Source organism: Trichechus manatus, unplaced genomic scaffold, assembly GCF_000243295.1.
Source record: "Trichechus manatus latirostris isolate Lorelei unplaced genomic scaffold, TriManLat1.0 scaffold00015, whole genome shotgun sequence".
Lineage (NCBI taxonomy): Eukaryota > Metazoa > Chordata > Mammalia > Sirenia > Trichechidae > Trichechus > Trichechus manatus.
The window spans coordinates 21,480,183-21,503,119 of record NW_004443951.1 but is presented as its reverse complement, the minus strand read 5'-3'; the positions used below and the strand labels follow the sequence as shown (position 1 = coordinate 21,503,119).

At 38.6% G+C, this 22,937-nt stretch overlaps 1 protein-coding gene across 1 annotated transcript in view; it reads left to right on the top strand.

Annotated features, from left to right (window-relative positions):
- The first annotated feature begins 508 nt into the window (after positions 1-508).
- Positions 509-22,937, top strand: part of LOC101345519 (protein argonaute-4) — a 39,380-nt gene continuing 16,951 nt past the window's right edge. The window contains exons 1-14 of the mRNA XM_004371950.2: positions 509-680; positions 7,765-7,885; positions 9,336-9,517; positions 9,701-9,837; positions 9,946-10,080; positions 10,987-11,074; positions 12,875-13,022; positions 13,250-13,369; positions 13,486-13,614; positions 13,809-13,942; positions 15,418-15,602; positions 16,633-16,792; positions 18,242-18,557; positions 18,702-18,836. Coding sequence (XP_004372007.1) covers positions 7,781-7,885; positions 9,336-9,517; positions 9,701-9,837; positions 9,946-10,080; positions 10,987-11,074; positions 12,875-13,022; positions 13,250-13,369; positions 13,486-13,614; positions 13,809-13,942; positions 15,418-15,602; positions 16,633-16,792; positions 18,242-18,557; positions 18,702-18,836 — 1,974 coding nt within the window. The 5' untranslated portion in view covers positions 509-680; positions 7,765-7,780. The remainder of the gene's footprint in view (positions 681-7,764; positions 7,886-9,335; positions 9,518-9,700; positions 9,838-9,945; positions 10,081-10,986; positions 11,075-12,874; positions 13,023-13,249; positions 13,370-13,485; positions 13,615-13,808; positions 13,943-15,417; positions 15,603-16,632; positions 16,793-18,241; positions 18,558-18,701; positions 18,837-22,937) is intronic.

The window sequence follows — 22,937 nt, the reverse complement described above, 5'->3', positions numbered from 1 at the left end:
GAGGGATCAGTCCCTGGAGAAGGATGTCATGCTTGGTAAAGTGGAGGGTCAGCAAAAAAGAGGAAGCCCTCAATGAGACGGATTGACACCGTGGCTGCAACAATGGGCTCAAGCATGACAGGGACTGTGAGGATGGCGCAGGATCAGGCAGTGTTTCGTTCTGTTGTACATAGGGTCGCTGTGAGTCAGAACCAACTGGATGGCACCTAACAACAACAACATAATTTTGCAAGCCAAGCTGTAGAGATACTAATGCTCATGAAGGGTTTTATATGGTAGTCTACATCTGAGAGGAATTCATCAAACTATCTACTTTTGACATCTCCAAATTCAGAATAATAGCAACGACAGAATATTTAGAAACGTAAATTTAAGTCAAGAGATACCCCAAACTCTTTATATCAGCATGTGTTTGGTGAGCAATAATATCTCAATAATTGTAGCTGTCATTATTAAGGGATATTATCCTTCATGACCAAATAAATAGCATATCAAATTCTTTCAATCTCCTTAGGGCCTCCAACCAACCTGTTTCAGCCACCTCGTCGTCCTGGCCTTGGGACTGTTGGAAAACCAATTCGACTGTTAGCCAATCACTTTCAGGTTCAGATTCCTAAAATAGATGTGTATCACTATGATGTGGATATCAAACCAGAAAAACGGCCCCGTAGAGTCAACAGGTAAGGATTAGAAAAAGTAGAATTTTATACAATTAAATGCATATAATTTATTTATTAGGTAACACCCATATTGTTCTCTAAATTCTTTCAACATGTGGTCTTTGTTTTTCTCTAAAATAGTAACCTTCTTGATGGCAGGTTTGCTGTCTCATACTTGGTTATCCTCCACAGATCCTAGCAGAGTGCTGGATACATCATTGGTCAATCAGTAAATAGTTACTGAATGAAGGAGAAGAAAGACCACTCTTTCATTCACCCAGGCTAACAGAAATTTATAAAATAAGTGAAGACGTTAGTGTTCATGGGAAAGAAAACTACCTGTAAATTCAAATTTTATTGTTAAGTGTTGTAATTAGACATGAAAAAAATGTTAAGTGTAAAGACAGAAGGATCATCTTGGAGCATTGTAGAAAGTAAGCTCAGAGAGAAGCTCTATTTCTAGCATTGTCCAAGAGGGGTCTTGATGAGAGATAGGGTCTGTATGGGATGACTATACAGGTGTGATCACTTGGACCTGTAGCAAATATTCTTACAATATGCTGAGAACACCTACTTTCCTTTTCCCTGATTCTGTGCAGTGTTGTTTAAGCAGTCTTTGATGTTAAGGTTCTTGCTTTTCTAAGAATGCTCTTTCTGTTGAGTGAAATATTTTGTGCTGTTTGATTTTTTTTATCATTACAAATCAATAATTTGGCTTTCTGGTATAGTTCAGTCTCATGTGAGGTCATAATAGTTTGGCTATCATGACTGTGAGATCAATCATAGTAAATGGCTAACATTGAGTCATTCAGCAAATATTTTACTGAGTGCTTACGGTGTGCCAAGTATTGTTCTAGACTCTGGGAATACAACAAAACAGGTAAAAGTTCCTACCCTTGAGGAGCTTATATGTAGTAGGAGAAGACCATAAATAAACAAATAAATTTAAAAAACATATTATTTGTTAGTGGAGATAAGTGCTATAGAGAAAAATAAAGCAGGGATGGAAGAAAGGAATGGGAGTGGGGCAAACCACTGATATATTGGTATTTATATTCATATAAAATTGGTTTTAATATAGTTATGGAAGGTCTCACTGAAAAGTGACATTTGAGAAGAAAAGTAAGGAGTATATAGTTGAAGAATATTCCAGGCAGAGGCAACAGTTTACTTGGTGTATTTAAGGATTAGCAAATAGGTCTGGATTGCTGGAGTGAGAGAAGGAGGGAGAGAGTGATAGGTTAGAGAAACTCCAAAGGGCCCTAATCATGCAGAATCTTGTAGGCAGTGCCACAGATGATTGATTTAGATTTTTAATGGATTGCCCTGGCAGCTGTGTTGAAAGTGGACACATCCTTACCTAAGCAGGTAAGGATGAAAGCAGGAAAATCAATTAGGAGGCACTTGTAATAATTCAGATGAAAAGTGATAGTTACTTTGACCTGGGTAGTAAAAAGGATAGTGATGAGAAGTGGTCAGATTATACAAATATTCTGAAAGTAGTGTCAACAAGACTTGCTGTTGGATTGAACATGGGATGTGAGAGAAAGACGTGAGTCATGATCAATTCGAGGGTTTTTGTCCTGAGCAAGTGGGAAAATGGACTTGCCATTTATTAGGATGGGAAAGAATGTGGGAGGAGCAGGTTTTGGAGTGGCAGATCAGTAGACCAGTTTTGGATATCTTAGGTTGAGATGTCTATTATAGATGCTCTAGAGGAGATATTGAGCAATAATTTGAATATGTGAGGCTGGAGTTCTGGGAAGAGGTCCAGGCTGGCGACAAATATTTGAGAGAGACATCAACATATTGGTAGTAAAACCATGAGATGGGATGAGATCATGTAGGAAGCAGGGCTTTGAACTGGTTTGAACCAATTCAGTCATGTTAATGAAGCAAAATAGGAACAGACCCAAATTTTTAAAACGGGAACAAGTATGAGTTGAAGCCCTGAAATGGGAGATTCAGAAGAGGCCACGTGAGCCCTTTCAGGAACCTGATGCAGGAGACTGGATTATTGCCAGGACTGTGGAGAGTGACACACATTCAAAGCAGCGCAGTTGGCCACCATCTTTGAGCAGGGCACCGCTGTTTCCAACTCTGCTTGTCAAGAGATTGGTTGCTATGCAATGCACATGCTGCCCTTGTTTTCTAAGAGGAAGATTAAGTTTCTAGCAGGGCTTCAACCTGTAATTTTTCCTCCTCTACTTATCATTCTGTTTCACTCACATTTTAAAAATTTGGGTCCATTTGGATTTTGCTTTTTCAGCCCTGGCTGAACTGGGCAGAACCAGTTCAAAGCCCTGGTAGGAAGTGAGTGTGATTAGAGAAAATAAGACTTCAAGACTGAGCCCTGAGGCACTCTAATATTTAGAGACTGGCAGATGGAGAAGTATCAGCAGCAAAACTAGGATTGAGCAGCCATTGTTGTTGTTGTTAGGTGCCGTCCAGTTGGTTCCGACTCACAGTGACTCTTTGTACAACAGAAGGAAACACTGCCCGGTCCTGAGCCATCCCCACGATCGTTGCTATGCTTGAGCCCATGGTTGCAGCCACTGTGTCAATCCATCTCGTTGAGGGTCTTCCTCTTTTTTGCTGACCCTCCACTTTACCAAGCATGACATCCTTCTCCAGGGAGTGATCCCTCCTGATAACATGTCCAAAGTATGTGAGACGTAGTCTCGCCATCTTTGCTTCTAAGGAGCATTCTGGTTGTACTTCTTCCAAGACAGATTTGTTTGTTCTTTTGGCAGTCCTGGTATATTCAGTATTCTTTACCAACACCACAATTCAAAGGCATCAATTCTTCTTCCATCTTCCTTATTCATTGTCCAGCTTTCCCATGCATATTAGGTGATTGAAAACACCATGGCTTGGGTCAGGTACACCCTAGTCTTCAAGGTGACATCTCTGCTTTTTAACACATTAAAGAGGTCTTTTGCAGCAGATTTGTCCAATGCAATGCATCGTTTGATTTCTTGACTGCTGCTTCCATGGGTGTTGATTGTGGATCCAAGTGAAATGAAATCCTTGACAACTTCAATCTTTTCTCCATTTGTCATGATGTTGGTCCAGTTGTGAAGATTTTTGTTTTCTTTATGTGGAAGTGTAATCCATACTGAAGGCTGTGGTCTTTGATCTTCATCAGTAAGTGGTTCAAGTCCTCTTCACTTTCAGCAAGCAAGGTTGTGTCACCTGCATAACGTAGGTTGTTAATGAGTCTTCCTCCAATCTTGACGCCACGTTCATATAGTCCAGCTTCTTGGATTATTTGCTCAGCATACAGATTGAATAAGTATGGTGAAATGAAACAATCCTGGTGCATACCTTTCCTGATTTTAAACCATGCAGTATCCCCTTAATCTATTTGAATGACTGCCTCTTGATCTACGTACAGGTTCCTCATGAGCACAATTAAGTGTTCTGGAATTCCCATTGTTTGCAGTGTTATCCATAATTTGTTATGATCCACACAGTCGAATGCCTTTGCATGTTAATAAAACACAGGCAAACATCTTTCTGGTATTCTCTGCTTTCAGCCAGGATCCATCTGACATCAGCGGTGATATTCTTCATTCCACATCCTCCTCTGAATCTGGCTTGAATTTCTGGCAGTTCCCTGTCAATGTACTGCTGCAGCTACCTTTGAACTATCTTCAGCAAAATTTTACTTGCATGTGATATTAATGATATTGTATGATAATTTCCTCCTTCTGTTGGATCACCTCTCTTTGGAATAGGCATAAATATGGATCCCTTCCAGTCAGTTGGCCAGATAGCTGTCTTCCAAATTTCTTGGCATAGATGAGTGAGCACTTCCAGTGCTGCATCTGTTTGTTGAAACATCTTAACTGGTATTGTGTCAATTCCCAGAGCCTTGTTTTTCGCCAATGCCTTCAGTGCAGCTTGGTCTTCTTTCTTCAGTATCATTGGTTCCTGATCATATGCTACCTCCTGAATGTTTGAACGTTGACCAATTCTTCTTGGTACAAACTCTCTATATTCCTTCCATCTTCTTTTGATGCTTCCTGCGTCATTTAATATTTTCCCTGTAGAATCCTTCAATATTGCAACTCGAGGCTTGAATTTTTTCTTCAGTTTTTTCAGCTTGAGAAATGCAGAGCTTGTTCTTCCCTTTTGGTTTTCTATCTCTTGGTCTTTGCACATGTCATTATAATACTTTACTTTGTCTTCTCTATCTGCCCTTTGAAATCTTCTGTTCAGCTCTTTTGCTTCATCATTTCTTCCTTTTGCTTTAGCTACTGTACATTCCAGAGCAACTTTCAGTCTCTTCTGATATCCATTTTGGTTTTCTCTTTCTTTCCATCTTTTTAATGACCTCTTGCTTTCTTCATGTATAATGTCCTTGATATCATTCCACAATTCATCTGGTCTTTGATTATCAGTGTTCAGTGTATCAAATCTGTCTTGAGATGATCTCTCTAAATTCAGGTGGGATATACTCAAGGTCGTACTTTGGCTCTTGTGGGCTTGTTCTAATTTTCTTCAACTTCAACTTGAACTTAAATATGAATAATTGATGGTCTGTTCCACAGTCAGCCCCTGGCCTTGTTCTGACTGATTATATTGAGCTTTTCCATTGTCTCTTTCCACAGATGTAGTCTATTTGATTCCTGTGTATTCCATCTGGGGATGTCCACATGTAGAGTCGCCATTATGTTGTTGAAAAAAGGTATTTGCAATGTAGAAGTCATTGGTCTTACATAATTCTATCATGTGATCTCCGGCATTGTTTCTATCACCAAGGCCATATTTTTCAACTACTAGATCCTTCGTCTTTGTTTCCAACTTTTGCATTCCAATCATCAGTAATTATCAATGCATCTTGATTGCATGTTCGATCAATTTCAGACTGCATGAGTTGGTAAAAATCTTCAATTTCTTCATATTTGGCCTTATTGGTTAGTGCATAAATTTGAATAATAGTCGCATTAACCTAGCTTCCTTGTGGGCGTAGGGATATTATCCTATCACTGACAGTATTGTACTTCAGGATAGATCTTGAAGTACAACCATTGGAGTAGGAGAAAACCAGTAAACAGTGGTGTCCTGAAGGCAAGGGAAGAAGATGTTTTAAATTGGAAGAATTTGTCATCTAATGGTCAAGCAGCAATGGATTTAGCAATGTGGAGCTCATTGAGGACCTTGATAAAAGTGGTGGAGGAAAAGCCTGACTTGATAAGGTTTAAGAGAGAAAGGAGAAGAATAATTAGAGACAACTCCTTCAAGGGATTTTGAGAAGAGCAGAGCAATGGGATGTTCAGACAGAAAGGAAGTGGGGTCAAGTAAGTTTAATTTTTTTTTAAGATTGGAGAAATTGTAGCATCTTTATATGCTGAGAGAATAATCCAGTCAGGAGGGAAATTTTGATGATTCAGGATAGAGGAAAATTGCTGATATCTATTAGCTAACCAGAGTAGGTAGGCTAATCTTGTGACAAGCACTATTCTAAATACTTTATGTGTATTTATTCACTTAATATAACAACCTTCTGAGGTAGGTATTATTATTATTATTAATACTTTACAACTGTAGAAACAGACATGTGCAAGATTAAGAAATTTGTCCAAGGTCATGCAGCTCTGCTACTTAACAGTTGTGTTAGCATGGGCAGGTCCTTGCCGGTTCTGAATTTTTATTTTGTCTCTTGAATATGACGACAATAATAGTAGCTCTACTTGTCTCACAAGGTTATTGTGAAGATTAAATGAGAATAGAGGTGAAAATATCTTGGTCACTGTAAAACTCTTTATTGTTGTAATTTAAGAATGTAAAGCAAGAGTCTACCCTTTTCCAGTATGGGAATGCACAGTTATTAAGTTAGCTTTATTATGGAAAATATATGATACTGTATTTTTCCATCAATTTTTTTCAGTTGAATGTGACTTTACCATATGAGTCTACCACAGATTTCATTTGTAGTAATATTAACGCATTAGCTAGTTGTGATGTATTTTGGCTTTTAAGATATGGTTCCCATGCATGGAGCTCATTCATGTTGGTAAGGCTGCATATGTATAAAAAACCAGCCAGTTACTGTGGAGTCGATTCCATCTCATGGCAACTCCATGTGTGTCAGAGTAGAGCTGTGCTGCGTAGGGTTTTCAATGGCTGTTATCTTTCAGAAGTAGATCACCAGGCCTTTCTTATGAGCTTCTCTGGATGGACTTCCAACCTTTCAACTAGCAGCTAAGCACATTAACCGTTGGTACCACCCAGGGGCTCCTGCACATGTGTGACTTTTTATTGACTCTAGTATTCCAAAATCTCACAGACCCAGGTCTGTCCATACCTGGACATATCATAACTGTGTATGCTCCAGTTTTCCTTGCAGCTGCGTTTATTTCATGGCCTGCATATAGTATGATCTTTCATATATGCAAGAACACCTAAGTAAAGCTACATATGCTTAACTGAGAGGAAGGCTTTTATTTTAAAAAGAAATAAAGTACATCAGTAATTATTTTTCCATGAGAATATTTTACAACATTATTTTCTCTACACTTCTTGGCAACAATGTGGAATAAAACAAACAAGAAAAAAGCAAACAAACCGGTACACAGAATAGCAGATTACCAGCATTAGGCAAAGTGGTTAACTTGTTCTTTTGGGTGTAATACATCTTAGATATATTGATCCTCAGATTTCTAAATTCCTGCCCACTCTCTTTTCCAAAACCAGTATACTTAAATAAGAATGTTGATTTGATAACAAACTTATCACTATTTGGTAGTGGATATCCATGCCAAATTTCGATACTCAAGATCGGCTATTCTTATAAAGCTTTGTTTATTATAGGAGAGGGTTTTAGAAAGCCAGAGTTTAAGAGGATGCCATCGGTTTTATGCTCTTTCCTTTTTTTTTAAACCTCCTTCTGTTATCATCTCATAGTTGCTTTTGTTAACTTGTTGCTACCTTTCTTTAGTTAGCTACTTTTTTTAATTACTTGACCCAATTGTAACTTTAACTTTTACTCTTTCTGAGTAGATTTGCCCTGAATTTAGACGACTGTAGGTATGGTGATACTTTCCTTACTGTTCACCATTTCACAAAGCTAACTGCCAGTATCTTCATTACTGTTAAGGGAGGTAGTAGATACAATGGTGCGGCATTTCAAGATGCAGATATTTGGTGATCGACAGCCTGGCTATGATGGCAAAAGAAACATGTACACAGCACATCCACTGCCAATTGGACGGGATAGGGTGAGTGTTAACAGCAAGAAATGTTTATTAGACTTGAGTCATTTAGTAGAAATTACATATAAAAATGCTTCCCTTCTAATAAGAATTTAATTCTTAGAATTGTTTCTCTTGGTGATGATAGATTTGTGTTATTCTGTGCATATTCTCTGTCCCTTGGTTAATCAAAGATTGAAGATAAGATGAGCATTAGAATTTAGGTTGATTATGCCATCTTTACATATATCCAGAGTTCCTCATATTGTTAAAGTACTACCTGAATCTGAACAGTGGAGTTTTTATAAGTTATAGAAAATTATATAATACTCACTTAGGAAGATAGGTTTGGTTTAGATTCACAACACCATAATAACTTTGTTGTTGTTGTTTACATTTTCTTATTGTGGTAAATATACATAACATAAAATGTGCCATTTTGACCATTTTTAAGAGTATGATTCAGTAGCATTAAGTACATTCACATTGTTGTGTAACTGTCATCACTATTTATTTCCAGAATGCTTTCATCATCCCAAACAGAAACTCTGTGCCCATTAAACAATCACCCCCCACTTCCCTCTTCCTCTAGCCACTGGTAACGTTTATTCTGCTTTCTGTGTCTATGAATTTGCCTATTCTAGATACTTCATATAAGTAAAATCATATAATATTTGTCCTTATGTGTCTGGTTTAATTCACTTAGCGTAATTTTTTCAAGGTTCATCCATGTTGTACCATTATGAGTACTTCATTCCTTTTACGGCTGAATAATATTCCGTCGTATGTATATACAACATTTTATTTATTCATTCATCAGTTGATGGACACTTGGGTTGTTTCTGCATTTTGACTTTTGTGAGTAAGGCTGCTAGGAACATTGGAGCACAAATATCTATTTGAGTCACTGTTTTAAATTCTTTGGGTTGTATAGCTAGGAGTGGAATTGCTGGGTAATATGGTAATTCTGTGTTTAACTTTTTGAGCACAATAACTTTAAAAATATTTACTTTTAAATTTAGAAAAGTAATACATGAATATATGCTCATTTAAACCTATTCAGACAATTTAGAAATGTTGTGGTTTCCTGCCTCCTCCACCTTCCTGCACCCCTCAATTCCATTTTTCTTTTCAGAGGAAACTGCTGATAACAGTTTGGTATGTAGCCTTTCAGATATTTTTATGTGTATTGTATTGGCTATGTATATTCTCTGTTTTTCTCTCTCTCTCTGCATATTTCTCTATGATTAGTTTCTTCATTTAACAATATGTCTGGGAGATCTTTCCATCTCTGTACATTTAGATCTACCTGATTTTTTAACTATTGCGTAAGATTCCATATGGGCACTTTAGGTTGTTTCCAATGTTTTACAATTGCAGAAAATTTTAAACATTCTTATGCATATACCATATTGAATATTCCTGGGATCTTTCCCACAGCCTTTGTAAGTGTGTGTATATGTATTTTTTTCCGTAGGTTGATATGGAGGTGACCCTTCCAGGTGAGGGTAAAGATCAAACCTTTAAAGTGTCTGTTCAGTGGGTGTCAGTTGTGAGCCTTCAGTTACTTTTAGAAGCTTTGGCTGGACACTTGAATGAAGTCCCAGATGACTCAGTACAAGCACTTGAAGTTATCACAAGACACCTTCCCTCTATGAGGTTAGTACCTTGGTTTGAATTCTTTTCCACAAATGTCAGAAGTTTTTGGGAGGTTGTATGGAGCCATTGAAAAGTTCTGTGTATGTTGTATTTCAAGCTTTGTTTCAGTTCATGAAGTTGAGAATGAAATGAAAGACCTTTCAATTTTTTATTGTGAAACGTGCAAACTCTTTATTTCTTCAGGTATACTCCGGTGGGCCGTTCCTTTTTCTCACCTCCTGAAGGTTACTACCACCCTCTGGGAGGGGGCAGGGAGGTTTGGTTTGGCTTTCATCAGTCTGTGAGACCTGCTATGTGGAATATGATGCTCAATATTGATGGTATGATGGAACTCTCTAAACTGTACTCTTGACTGTTTTTTTTTTTTTTTTTTGGTCCTTCTCCTTTCCCTGAAGCTAAGTATCCTTCCTCTCCTCTCTGTTTGTTAGTATCTGCAACTGCTTTCTACCGGGCTCAGCCTATCATTGAGTTCATGTGTGAGGTTTTAGACATTCAGAACATCAATGAACAGACCAAGCCACTAACAGACTCCCAGCGAGTCAAGTTTACCAAAGAAATCAGAGGTAGGTGTTTGCATTAATGCACTCTCGGACAGGCAGCTCAGCGTTGTTCCAGGAGCATGGGCTTTGGAGTTAGACAGACCTGGGCTTCCATCCAGCCCAGGCAGTGGGGCCTTGGGCAAGTTACTTAAGCACTATGAGCCTTAGTTTATTCATCTATAAAATAAAGTTAAGAATATACATCTTATAGGGTTGTTGGGAGAATTAAATGCAATTAGGTTTATAAAGCGTGTAGCACAGTACTTGGCACATATATGGCACTCAGTAAATGTTACCCTTACCTATTTAAAAACTTCCATCTTAATAAAACAACACAAGTTTATTTAGTCTCCTTTTGGAATTTCTTTTCTTATTTACTTGTTATTAGCTATCTTCTCTCACTAGAATGTAAGTTTCATAAGGGCTGTCTCCAGACCCTAGAATAAGTGCCAGAGCATACCAAACCAAAAACCAAACCCGTTGCCATCAAGTCGATTCTGACTCATAACAACTCTGTAGGACAGAGTAGAACTGCCCCATAGGGCTTCCAAAGCTGTAATCTTTACGGAAACAGACTGTCACATCTTTCTCCCTCAGAGTGACTGGTAAGTTCAAGCTGCCGACCTTTTGGTTAGCAGCGAAGCAACTTGACTACTGCACCACTAAGGCTCCTTGCCAGAATATATATATATATGGCCAGATGCTTAATAAATATTTATTGAATGGATTAATAAAGTAGGATGAGCACCTCAAGTTATCTAGGTTCTAATTTCTTGTTTAGCTGATGCCTTTTGCCCACAGAAGATGAAATTTTCCCCATATCTTTGCAGCTTTTTTCCAGTACAGTGTCATGCATGAATCTCTTTTTGCCACTATGATTTTAACTAATACTGATGTTTTGCCTTTTTTTTCTTTTTTTTTTAACTTCAGGTCTTAAAGTTGAGGTGACCCACTGTGGACAGATGAAACGAAAGTATCGAGTCTGTAATGTGACTAGACGGCCAGCCAGTCATCAAACGTATGTTAACCACATCTAAAAATATACCACTACATATTTGGTAACAGAGTGAAGCTACTGTAATCCTTAGAGAAATTAGTATCCTGTGCTGTAATTTTCAAGATCACTGAGGTCTTCACTTAAAGCACCAACAGCTTTAAAAATATTTTGCATATTTTTGATAGAGATATTTATAAAACTTATTGCCTGCCTTTAATTGATTCACCTCTCAAACAGAGTATGCTAAATATAGATCAACTTTTACTTATGGATGCAGAGTTATCATTATAAGTGTTATTTATGATACTGTTGTAATTCTTAATATAGGACCTTCAGGGTCTAGTAAGGCTTGTAAGTCATAAAAGGTTGTCACGCAAAGACATACACTGCTTTTGAGTTTTTGTGTAGATTTTCCCCCTTCCCTTTGTAGCTAGCTCTCACTTCTTCCCTCTGTCAGTGTGTATGGCATGCTTTTAGCGGTGCATTCTTTCTACGTCCTCAATCTCATTTTTCTAATCACCCAACTTCCGTTCCACTGTGAGCTATGCCTGAGGGAGGCAATATATATGAAAGTGCTTTTTAAATTACCATATATGTATGTTTTATTCTTATAATCAACATCATTAAGCTCATGTCTGACATACATGCAAATATTAACTCTCTGAGTAAAGGGTGTGAACTTAAATATATAAACTTTACATTATTTTGGTTGCTTAGAGCCCCCCCCCCCTTTTTTTACTTATGTTGTAGTCTTTGTTTTAGATCAGTGGTTCTCAATTTTCACACTTAAGTATGTACCAGAATTACCTGGAGGACTTTGTTTTAGATAGTTGAAGTTTTTTTGTGACCTCTGGGTGAGTGAGGTGTATTTATTCAGTCTGATTTGAGTAAATTCTTCAGCATCACCTCATGTACGCGTTACATGAATTTCTTAAGAGTTATGAGGTGAAATTCTATATCTAGTTCAAATTATACCATTGACTTCATTTTCTAGGAAAATGTTACCAAAATCTTACGAAGTCACTATTGAGAACTGTAACATTTGTTTCAAGAACTGTGCCTTTTTCATTATTTAATTACTTCACATAATCCTATAAAAAATGTAGATTTAGAGACCTATATAATCTTTGCACAAAGTTTAAAAGCACATAGATTTAAATATCACATAGATGATCCTTCCTGCATTGTTACCTCATGGGAGCTGTAACAGTTACAAAAGCAGCCTTAAAGTTATCATTGTGCCAAGTATTTAGGAAAGTTCACCCACTAGAAGAGCTAAATAAAGAATCTTTTAGATCATGGTCCCCAGTTTATACGAGATATCCTGGCACAGTCTCAATTTCATGTATGGTCTTGTTGCCGCCAATCTACATGGATTTGTCCTGGTTTGGGGATCTGAAAATGTGATCCCAATAACTATGCTACACTCATTTTACGAAAAGCTCTGTTAAACAGACACAAGTACTATGTGGATGACTCTCAGTCCTTATTTGAGTTACAATATCTTTAAGAAACCAGCAAGAGGTTTTATTCTTATCTATATTACCTGACCTCTACTGTCTGTATATTTTTTGGTTCTTCAGCTTCTTGTTTCAAGTTCTTTAAAAAATTTTAATTTACAAATTTTCTCATCCTAACTTCAACAAACATGGAAAATTCCAACAGAACCACTGTTCTGATTAAATTCTAAAATTTCAGTGAAAATGCTCAGATAGTTTGACTTTGTTTTTTAACTGACTGGTAGAAAATGTTAGTAGGTTGTTTGTTTTCTTAAAAAAATAGAATTTGAAGAAATTTCTAAAGAGACATTCTCTCCTATAGATTTCCTTTACAGCTAGAAAATGGTCAAGCTATGGAATGTACAGTAGCTCAATATTTTAAACAAAAGTATAGTCTGCAGCTGAAATACCCCCATCTTCCCTGTCTCCAAGTGGGACAAGAACAAAAACATACATACTTGCCACTTGAGGTAAGCTAATTTTTTTTTCGCCAATCAGCCAATCTTTTGAATAAGTTAAAAAAAAAAAAAAGTGTGTTCTAAATTAGTGGCAGAATTTGGTACTAATTCCTAAAACATTTTGGGCATATAACTTCACTGTGTAACAGAATTTTCATTTTACTGGAAATGGGGCATGTAAAATACAGTATGGCAATGGCCTAAAATATAGAAACCAATTTCTCTTTGCCTCTTGGTAGGTCTGTAATATAGTGGCAGGACAGCGATGTATAAAGAAGCTCACAGACAATCAGACTTCCACAATGATCAAAGCAACCGCAAGATCTGCTCCTGACAGACAGGAAGAAATCAGCAGACTGGTCAGTAAGGCATGGTCTTCAAAATAAGCTAGCTTTCAGAGGAAAAAAAAAGAAAACTCCTGATGGGACACAGTTACTTTTTGGTTTTTATATGTGCAGGCTTTCCTGTTCTTTAGGTGAAGAGTAACAGCATGGTGGGTGGACCTGATCCATACCTTAAAGAATTTGGTATTGTTGTCCACAATGAAATGACAGAGCTCACGGGCCGGGTGCTCCCAGCACCAATGCTGCAATATGGAGGCCGGGTAAGCTTTTTATTTTATTAAGTAAGCTTCTTCTACAACCAGTTTAAAAGCAGAATAACACACTGAATTTACCGTTAGTTTTGGTCATTATTACTTGTTTTCTTTTGGCTGATACCAATAAGAGTTTTGTTTATCCGCTGCCAATGTTAAAATGGTCTTGGATTATAATGTCTTTCTTTCTTTCTTTTTTTAAGAATAAAACAGTAGCCACACCCAACCAGGGTGTCTGGGATATGCGAGGAAAGCAGTTTTATGCTGGCATTGAAATTAAAGTTTGGGCAGTTGCTTGTTTTGCACCTCAGAAACAATGTAGGGAAGATTTACTAAAGTGAGTATCTTCGTATTGCTATGAAATGACGTCTTTGATGTGATGTACCGTGTACCCTGGAACTAAATCCCCGACTCCTGTAGTGATACCATCTGGCTATATGAAAATGACCTTGTATGTTTCAGATTTCAAACTTGGGAATTACATTAAGAATCTGACTCAGCTTCCTTACATTCAGAGCAGAAATGTGTGACTCACAAACCTGAAGTGGTCAGTGCTGGTTGGCAGATTCTTGAGTTCTTGATGAAGCTTCCACAGCTCATCTCCTTTGATATTAATTGTATCTTTTCAGCTAAGATAAAAACTAGTTTATTTTTAATCAGTATAATTTACTTGTGAGCTTGTTTAGCTGCAGGGTCACTGACTAAGATTAGTGGCTCACATCTTACAGATGTAGCTATCTATATAATGGAAGTTAGTGAGAAGAGTGGAAAAATCAAGGCAAGAAAAGGGAATGGGGATGAAAATTAAAGAATCCTATAAAATATTGGCAAATGCACAAAAAAAATTATTCTGAAAGCTTTAAACATAGTAGAAGTAACTTCTTAAGTCCAAAATTTTCAACTTCAAAATGAATTTTACTTTTTTTAAGTGGTGGTTTATTTTTTCCAACAGTTTCTACATGTATGTAATTCAATGATATTGATTACATTCTTCAAGTTGTGCAACCATTCTCGCTATCTTTTTCCAAATTATTTCACCACTATTAACATAAACTCAATGCCCCCTAAGAAAAACTCCCCTCTCCCCCAACCCTGGTAACCACTAATAATGTTTGGTTTCCGTGTCTTTGCTTATTTCATATAAGCGAGATCATACACTATTTGTCCTTTTGTGACTGATTTATTTCACTCAGCATAATATTTTCAACGTTCATCCACGTAGTGGCGTGCATCAGGACTTCATTTCTCTTTATGGCTCAGTCGTATTCCGTTGTATGTATATACCACGTTTTGTTTGTCCATTCATCTGTTGATGGATATTTCGGTTGTTTACACATTTTGGCTATTGTGAAAAATGCAGCAGTGAACATTGGTGTACAGGTGTGATGATTTCTTTTGTCATTTCTATTGAACCAAATCTGTTACAAGTCTGAATGTAACCTAAACACACTCATTTCGTGACAGCGTATTTCTGTGTTGTCAGGTAAGCATAAGCTTACCCAACTATTTTAGTAACTTTTGACCTTGCTTTTCTTTACTCTGGAATTACTGATTTGAAAGTTTTAAACAGCCATGCTATTCTAGTCCCCAAGGCCCAGCTGAGATATAATTATTTAAAAATTAAAAATGATAATTTGATAGCTTAATAATACAGATTCTTCTCTGCTATAATTGTAGTGATACAACTGCTTGTCTTTTTTTGGCAACCAGGAAAATTTTTTTTTAATTTTGGTTAAAGCCCTAAAACATAGGCTAGAGCCCTCAAATGTACTCTGTAATAAAAGCACTGTGCCACTGGTTCTATTTTAACAGAAGTTTCACTGACCAGCTACGTAAAATCTCCAAGGATGCAGGAATGCCCATCCAGGGTCAGCCGTGTTTCTGCAAGTACGCACAAGGTGCAGACAGCGTGGAGCCCATGTTTAAGCATCTGAAAATGACATATGTGGGCCTGCAGCTAATCGTAGTTATCTTGCCCGGGAAGACACCAGTATATGGTATGGACCCTGTTTAATGCTGAGTAACAAATAGTAGGTGTAACAGTCAGGATAAACTAGGTTATAACAAACAGCCTCAAACTTTAAGTGGCTCAAAGCAACAGGGGTTGATTTTTCATTCTTGTTATGTGTCCATTGAGGGTAGATGGGGCTCTGCTCCATGTTATCATGCCATTCTTACTCCTGGACCCATACTGGCAGAGCAGCTGCTATTTGGAAAATTGTTGGCCCCAAGCCAGAGGGAAAGGAGAGCTCTGGAGGGTCTAAACATCTGCAACAGCTTGGCCGTAACTAGCCTTATGGCCCTACCAGCCTGGGTTGGGGGAGTGGGGATGAGGGGCAGGAAATGCAATGCAATCCTACCCAGAGGTCCAGAGCAGGGAGAACTGGACATGCTTGGTGAAAAGTACTTAGGAATATCAGAGTGGGAGAGCCTGACACTTCCAGAAAAGGATCTGTTTAGTTTGTGTCTATTATAAGAATGATACAAAGTTCTTTTGGCTATCACCTAAGTAAGGGATTTAGCAACTACAGACCAGCAGCTAGAACTTCATAAAATTTCTTCAACCTTCTCTGTATTTGCTTCTTTTGTTACCTTTTGTTTATCCCTAGTTTCTAGAGGGGGAAAAACAACTTTTAGAATTCAAAAGGCTGGTGTGTCTACTGAGAGGGAGGGGCTGGGAAAACTGGTTCCTTTGCCAGAACAGTCACGTGGGAAAAGGAACCTCAAGGAATCCAGCGAGTGGTGGCAGCCAGCACCAGAGAATAAAGGAAACAGGCTGGCTTCAAGGCCTGCAGGAGGGAAGAAAAGGAGAGGGAAGAGGGCCTATCTAAACTGGGGTAAAAAAAAAAAAAAAATTGCCCTGGGGGTTTAGTAGATGAAAGAGCTGACAAAAGAGAAGCATCTAGCACAGTGTACAGTATATAGTAGGCACTCTGTAAAGTTAACGTGTGATTTTTTTTTTCCCTTTGCTCTTAATAATTTGGAAAATATTTAAACATTTTAAAATTAATTAATTAATTTTTGTAGCGGAGGTGAAACGCGTTGGAGATACCCTCCTGGGCATGGCCACACAGTGTGTCCAAGTAAAAAATGTAGTGAAGACCTCACCCCAAACCCTTTCCAATCTTTGCCTGAAGATAAATGCAAAGCTCGGAGGAATTAACAATGTGCTTGTACCTCATCAAAGGTAAGAGTCTTAACTCTGTTTTTCCTCCTGTTTTACTAAAATCTGACTTACATAATGGGGGCGGTGGTTCAGTGGTAGCGTTCTCACCTTCCATACGGGAGACCCAGGTTCATTTTCTGACCACTGCACCTCAAGCACAGCCACCACCTGTCAGACAGTGGAGGCTAGTGTGTTGCTATGAGGCTGAACAGATTTTAGCAGAGCTTCCAGACTAAGACAGACGAGGAAGAAAGGTCTGGTGATCTACTTCCGAAAAAATCAGCCAATGAAAACCCTATGCATCACAACAGTCTGATGCTGTTGTGCGTGGGATCACCATGAGTCGGGGGCAAACTCCGTGGCGGCTAATAATAATTTACAGAATGTACAGTAAAGCTCACAAATCTCAAGTATACATTTCAATTACTTTTTCTTACATATGTATACACCCATGTAACCAATACCCAGATTAATATATAGAATATTTCCAGCACCCCATCAGGTTTTCTGTGGGCCCTCTCAATAGAAAATCCCCAAAGATAGCCACTATCCTGACCTCTAGCGTCTTAGATTAGTTTTGCCTGTTTTCAAACTTCATATAAATGGAGTCGTACAGTATGTGTCTGTCTTCTTTTGCTCGACATTGTGACTGTGAGATTCATTCATGTTGTTGCATTTAGTAGTAGTTTATTCTTTTTCATCACTGTATATTATTTCATTATATGAATATAACACAAAATTTTAATCTGTTCTACCACTGATGGGTATTCTTGTATATTCATTGCACAATTCTTTTACATTTTTGGTGAACTCAAGCACTCTTTCTCCTGTATGTATCTATAGGTCAGGAGTGGAATTGCTGAATTATAGAGAATACATGTATTTAGCGTTAATAGATACTGTCAAATAATTTTTTAAAGTGCTTGTTTTCAGTTCCATGTACGTTCTGCAATTCAGTATCAGTTGTAGAAACTGATACCAAGGGATACTGTGCTGGGAGGTTTTTCTCTTCACACATTGAGAGTTTGTTAAATTTGAGTTAGGTTTTTGTTTTTTGTTTTTTTAATCTCCCCTTCCTAGTATTATAGAAGAGCCATGTTCACTTCTTCAGACAGTTCAGATTCATTGTATTTGGTTGCACAGATGCTTGCCAAAAAAAAGAAAACCAAGCCCATTGTCACTGAGTCGATTCTGACTCATAGAAAGTGACCCACTGCCACTCTTTCTTCCTCAGATCAGCTGGTGGGTTTGAACCACTGACCTTTCAATTAGTAGGCAAGCACTTAAGCACTGCGCCAGCAGGGCTCCTTATACACGTACTTTGTGTGTCTTAAAGTTGTTTCCCAGTGGGTACAAGTCTTTATTCTCTTTTATGAGATTATATCTGTGATTATATCTGGTGAGTTTACTAAACCCGAACATTTTCGTGTGTGTGTCTGATAGCAGCAACATCTCCTTAAATCTGAGCAGGCCCTCGGTGTTCCAGCAGCCCGTCATTTTCCTGGGAGCGGATGTCACGCACCCCCCTGCGGGGGATGGGAAGAAGCCCTCCATTGCTGCTGTCGTTGGCAGTATGGATGGCCACCCCAGCCGGTACTGTGCCACCGTTCGGGTGCAGACCTCCCGTCAGGAGATCTCTCAGGAGCTCCTCTACAGTCAGGAGGTAATCCAGGACCTTACTAACATGGTGCGAGAGCTGCTGATCCAGTTTTACAAATCTACCCGCTTCAAACCCACTCGGATCATCTATTACCGTGGAGGCGTATCTGAGGGACAAATGAAACAGGTACTCTTTCATTATTCCAATGTTGCTCTTTGGGGCTTCTAAGAGTCAGATGGAACTTCCTCCCACCTGCTACCATGGGAAAATCAGATCTGAGAGATGCTAGGAGAGTTCTCAGTTAAATATAATTCCATTTCTAACTCCTAGGTAGCTTGGCCGGAACTAATAGCAATTCGAAAGGCATGCATTAGCTTGGAAGAAGATTACCGGCCAGGAATAACCTATATTGTGGTGCAGAAAAGACATCACACACGACTCTTCTGTGCAGATAAAACAGAAAGGGTAAGAAGACATAGTACAAGCCTTGTTATCTGAGGCTGTTGCAAGTGACTGTGTTTTTGAGTGGGTTTATATGTAATTTTTTTGTCTAAAAGTACAAGTGCCTAATAATCATTTAATAAATAGCACTAATTGCAGTTGAGGCTAGATGATCGATTCTGAAAGATACAGGTTTCAGGACTGAATTATTTCTCTTGTGTGACAGAAATGCTGGTTTCCAGAGTTTGGGGGAGTGAGAGACATGCCAGGTACACTGTGGTGACACAGGCAATCTCCAAAGGACAGACTTATCTATTTGGACTTTATTGCCATTTGCTACTTTTTGTTGCCAGTGCCTAGCCAAGGCTCTAGGAAATTCTAGAAGAATTTCTGTTCAAAACTTTTACTTCAGTGCAGGAGATTCTCAAGGCACAAACTTCGAATGCTTATGATATTACACTTTTTAACAATGGGCAAATTACTTTGCTTCTCTAAGCCACAATATTCTCATCTGTAGAATGGGAGATAAGAACAATATCTCTCTCACAGGGTTGTTGTAAGGATTAAATTAATAAATGAATGTTAATTTTGGGCACAATTCCCAGCCCTTAATAAAAGGCATTTTATGTTATCTGTTTATAATCTGTTGTTTGCGTGTAAACTAGGTAAGTTAACCAATTGCTGTCAAGTCAATTCAATTATGACTCATGACCCATGTGTGTAGAGCAGAACCATTCAATAGGGTTTTTAAGGCTGTGACCTTTTGGAAGCAGATCACCTGGCCTTTCTTCCGAGGCACCTCTGAGTAGGTTTGAACTACCAACCTTTTGGTTAGTAGTCAAGCACTTAACCATTTGTATCACCCAGTTACAGATACATAATGTTGGATCACTTTGCTCCTTTACTCTTGCTTATGACATTATTTTATCTGGCACAGGCCCTCCCTGTTTCATCCCCAAGGAGACCAGATCCTTGTGTTGCCTAATCTTATGGGTCACTCTCATTATTTTCTAGTACATCCCTAGTTTTTGTCTCCAATCCAAGGCTGAGCTATTTCTGTTTTCTGAATCATTACTGAAAAAAAGATTCTTTTATCCTTGGGCCACAGGTCCACCAATCAGCTCAGATTAAAAGTGCTGTCTTCTCAATTGCCCAAACTCTGATTCAACAATACTTCTTAGACTTTGCTAATACAAATTCCCCGAACTCTTGCCTAAACTATGAGTACAAAACATCCTGCCAACCCTCCTCAACTGCTGTTGTCATCCCTCTGTTGACTTGTCTTATGACCTGGATTATCTTTCTAAAACCCCAAGCTATTTCATAGTTTTGTTCTTTACCGTTCAGTGTCACTACTAATCTTTCAAGACTGACGGTGTCAGTCTTTGGTTTATGTTGCACCCCCAATATGCCCCAACATCCTCAATTCTCTATTAAAACCCCCATCTTGCCAATATTCAGCTCTGAATCAGTCCATTTTTTCATTCAGCGTGTTCATTGGCTTTGCTTCTACTCTTAGGCTGATAGGGGTTGCTGGGGTGAAAAAAATCATTTGTTTAATAATGAACCTATTACAAATGCAAATCTCAGCCAGGCTTCTGATGCTGCTTTGGCAATTCTTTCATTTACACTGTTCCTCATAGCGTCTGTTCCAGACCTATATACTCTTCTCAAGTCCCTTCCTTGTCCATGATGCCTTCATTGCCAGCAAAATCCTACCTTCTATTTCCCCTAGAAAATAGAATCTAGAAAGAATTTTCTCAGCTTCCTCTCTTTTACTTTCGTTAAATCTTCACCTACCTGTGCTTCGTCCACCTGTGCTTTTGATCCTAATCCTTTCTGCCTTCTCTAGAATCTTACTTCATTAATTACCTATTATTTTTCAAAATTTCAGTCTTTCCCATTCTATTGTCTCCCTCCCCTCACCCTATAAAGTTGCTGAAGTCTTCCTCAGTCCTCCCAATAAATTTTGCCCCACTTCTCCCTCAGTCTACCTGCCGTCTTATCTTTCTTCCATTTCATGATCAAACTTTTTAAAAAAAATACTTGACTTTCTAGTTCTGCCTTCTCACCTCATACTTCAGTTCTCTGAAGACGGGATTCTATTTCAGTGACTCTGTTGACTTCTCTCAATGACTTGCTCCTTTCAAATCCAGGGATAACTTGTCAGGCTCCCTCACTGACCTCTTTGCAGCATTTAAGACAATCACCCCCCTTCACTGACCTTAGCAATGTGACTTTCTTTTTTTTTTTAATTATTTTTCATTTTTTCCCATACAAAAATTTATACCTACTTTGTTATGTGGCTCTAATTGCTCTCCCCGTACTGTGACAGCACACTCCTCCTTTACACCCTTGATTCCCCATGTCCCTTCAACTAGCTCCTAACCCTCTCTACCTTTCCATCTCATCTCCGGACAGACGCTGCCCGTTTAGTCTCTTGTATCTACTTAAGCTAAGAGACACACTCCTCACAAGTATTACTTTATGTCCCACAGTCCAGTCCAATCCCTGTCTGAAGAGTTGGCCTCGGAGATTGTGTTAGTTCTGGGCTGATAGAGAATCCAGGGGCCATGCTTTCCAGGGTTCCTCCAGTCTCAGTCAGACCATTAAGTCTGGTCTTCTTACTAGAATTTGAGTTCTGCACCCCACCTTTCTCCTGCTCCATCCGGGACTCTCTGTTGTGTTCCCTGTCAGGGAGGTCATTTGTGGTAGCTAGGCACCAACTAGTTCTTCTGGTCTCAGGCTGATGAAGTCTCTGGTTTATGTGGCCCTTTCTGTGTCTTGGGCTGATACTTTCCTTGTGTCTTTGGTGTTCTTCATTCTCCTTTACTCCAAGTTGTTGGGACCAATTGATGCATCTTACGTGGCCGCTTGCAAGCTTTTAAGACCCCAGACGCCACTCACCAAAGTAGGATGCAGAACATTTTCTTAATAAGCTTTGTTATGCCAGTTGACCTAGATGTCCCCTGAAAGCATGGTCCCCATACTCCTACACCTGCTACTCTGTCCCTCAAAGTGTTTGATTGTATCGAGGAAACTTCTTAGCTTTGGTTTAGTCCAGTTGTGCTGACTTCCCCTGGAGTGTTTGCTGTCCTTCCGATCACCTAAGATAATTCTTATCTACTATCTGGTTAGTGAATAACCCTCACTCTCCCTCACCACCCTCGTAACCATCAAAGAATGTTTTCTTCCGTGTTTAAACCTTTTCTTGCGTTCTTATAATAGTGGTCTTATACAATATTTGTCCTTCTGTGACTGACTAAAGTCACTCAGCATAATGACCTCCAGCTTCCTCCACTTTATAAGATGTTTCATGGCTTCGTTGTTGTTCTTTATGGTTGCATAGTATTCCTTTGTGTGGGTATACCATGATTTGTTTATCCATTCTTCTGTTGATGGGCACCTAGGTTGTTTCTGTCTTTTTGCTGTTGTGAACAGTGCTTCAATGAACATGGGTGTGTGTGCATATATCTATTCGTGTGACAGCTGTTATTTCTCTAGGATATATTCCAAGGAGCAGGATTGCTGGATCGTATGGTACTTCTATTTCTAGCTTTTTAAGGAAGTGAAATGAATTTCCAAAGTGGTTGTACCATTGAACATTCCCACCAACAGTGTATAAGTGTTCCAGTTCTCCACAACCTCTCCAGCATTTGTTATTTTGTGTTTTTTGGATTAATGCTAGCCTTCTTGGGGTGAGATGATACCTCATTGTGGTTTTGATCTGCATTTCTCTAATGGCTAATGACCGTGAGCATTTCTTCATGTGTCTGTTAGCTGTCTGAATATCTTCTTTGGTGAAGTGCATGTTCATATCCTTTGCCCATTTTTTAATTAGGTTATTTGTCTTTTTGTTGTTGAGGTTTTGCAGTATCTTGTAGATTTTACAGATTAGATGCTAATCAGATTGTCATAGTCAAAAATTGTTTCCCAGTCTGTAGGTTGTCTTTTGATTCTTTTGGTGAAGTCTTTTGATGAGCATAAGTGTTTGATTTTTAGGAGCTCCCATTTATCTAGTCTCTTTTCTGGTGCTTGTGCATTGTTACTTATGGTTCATATTGTGTTTATGCCATGTATTAGGGCTCCTAGCATTGTCCCTATTTTTTCTTCCATGATCCTTAT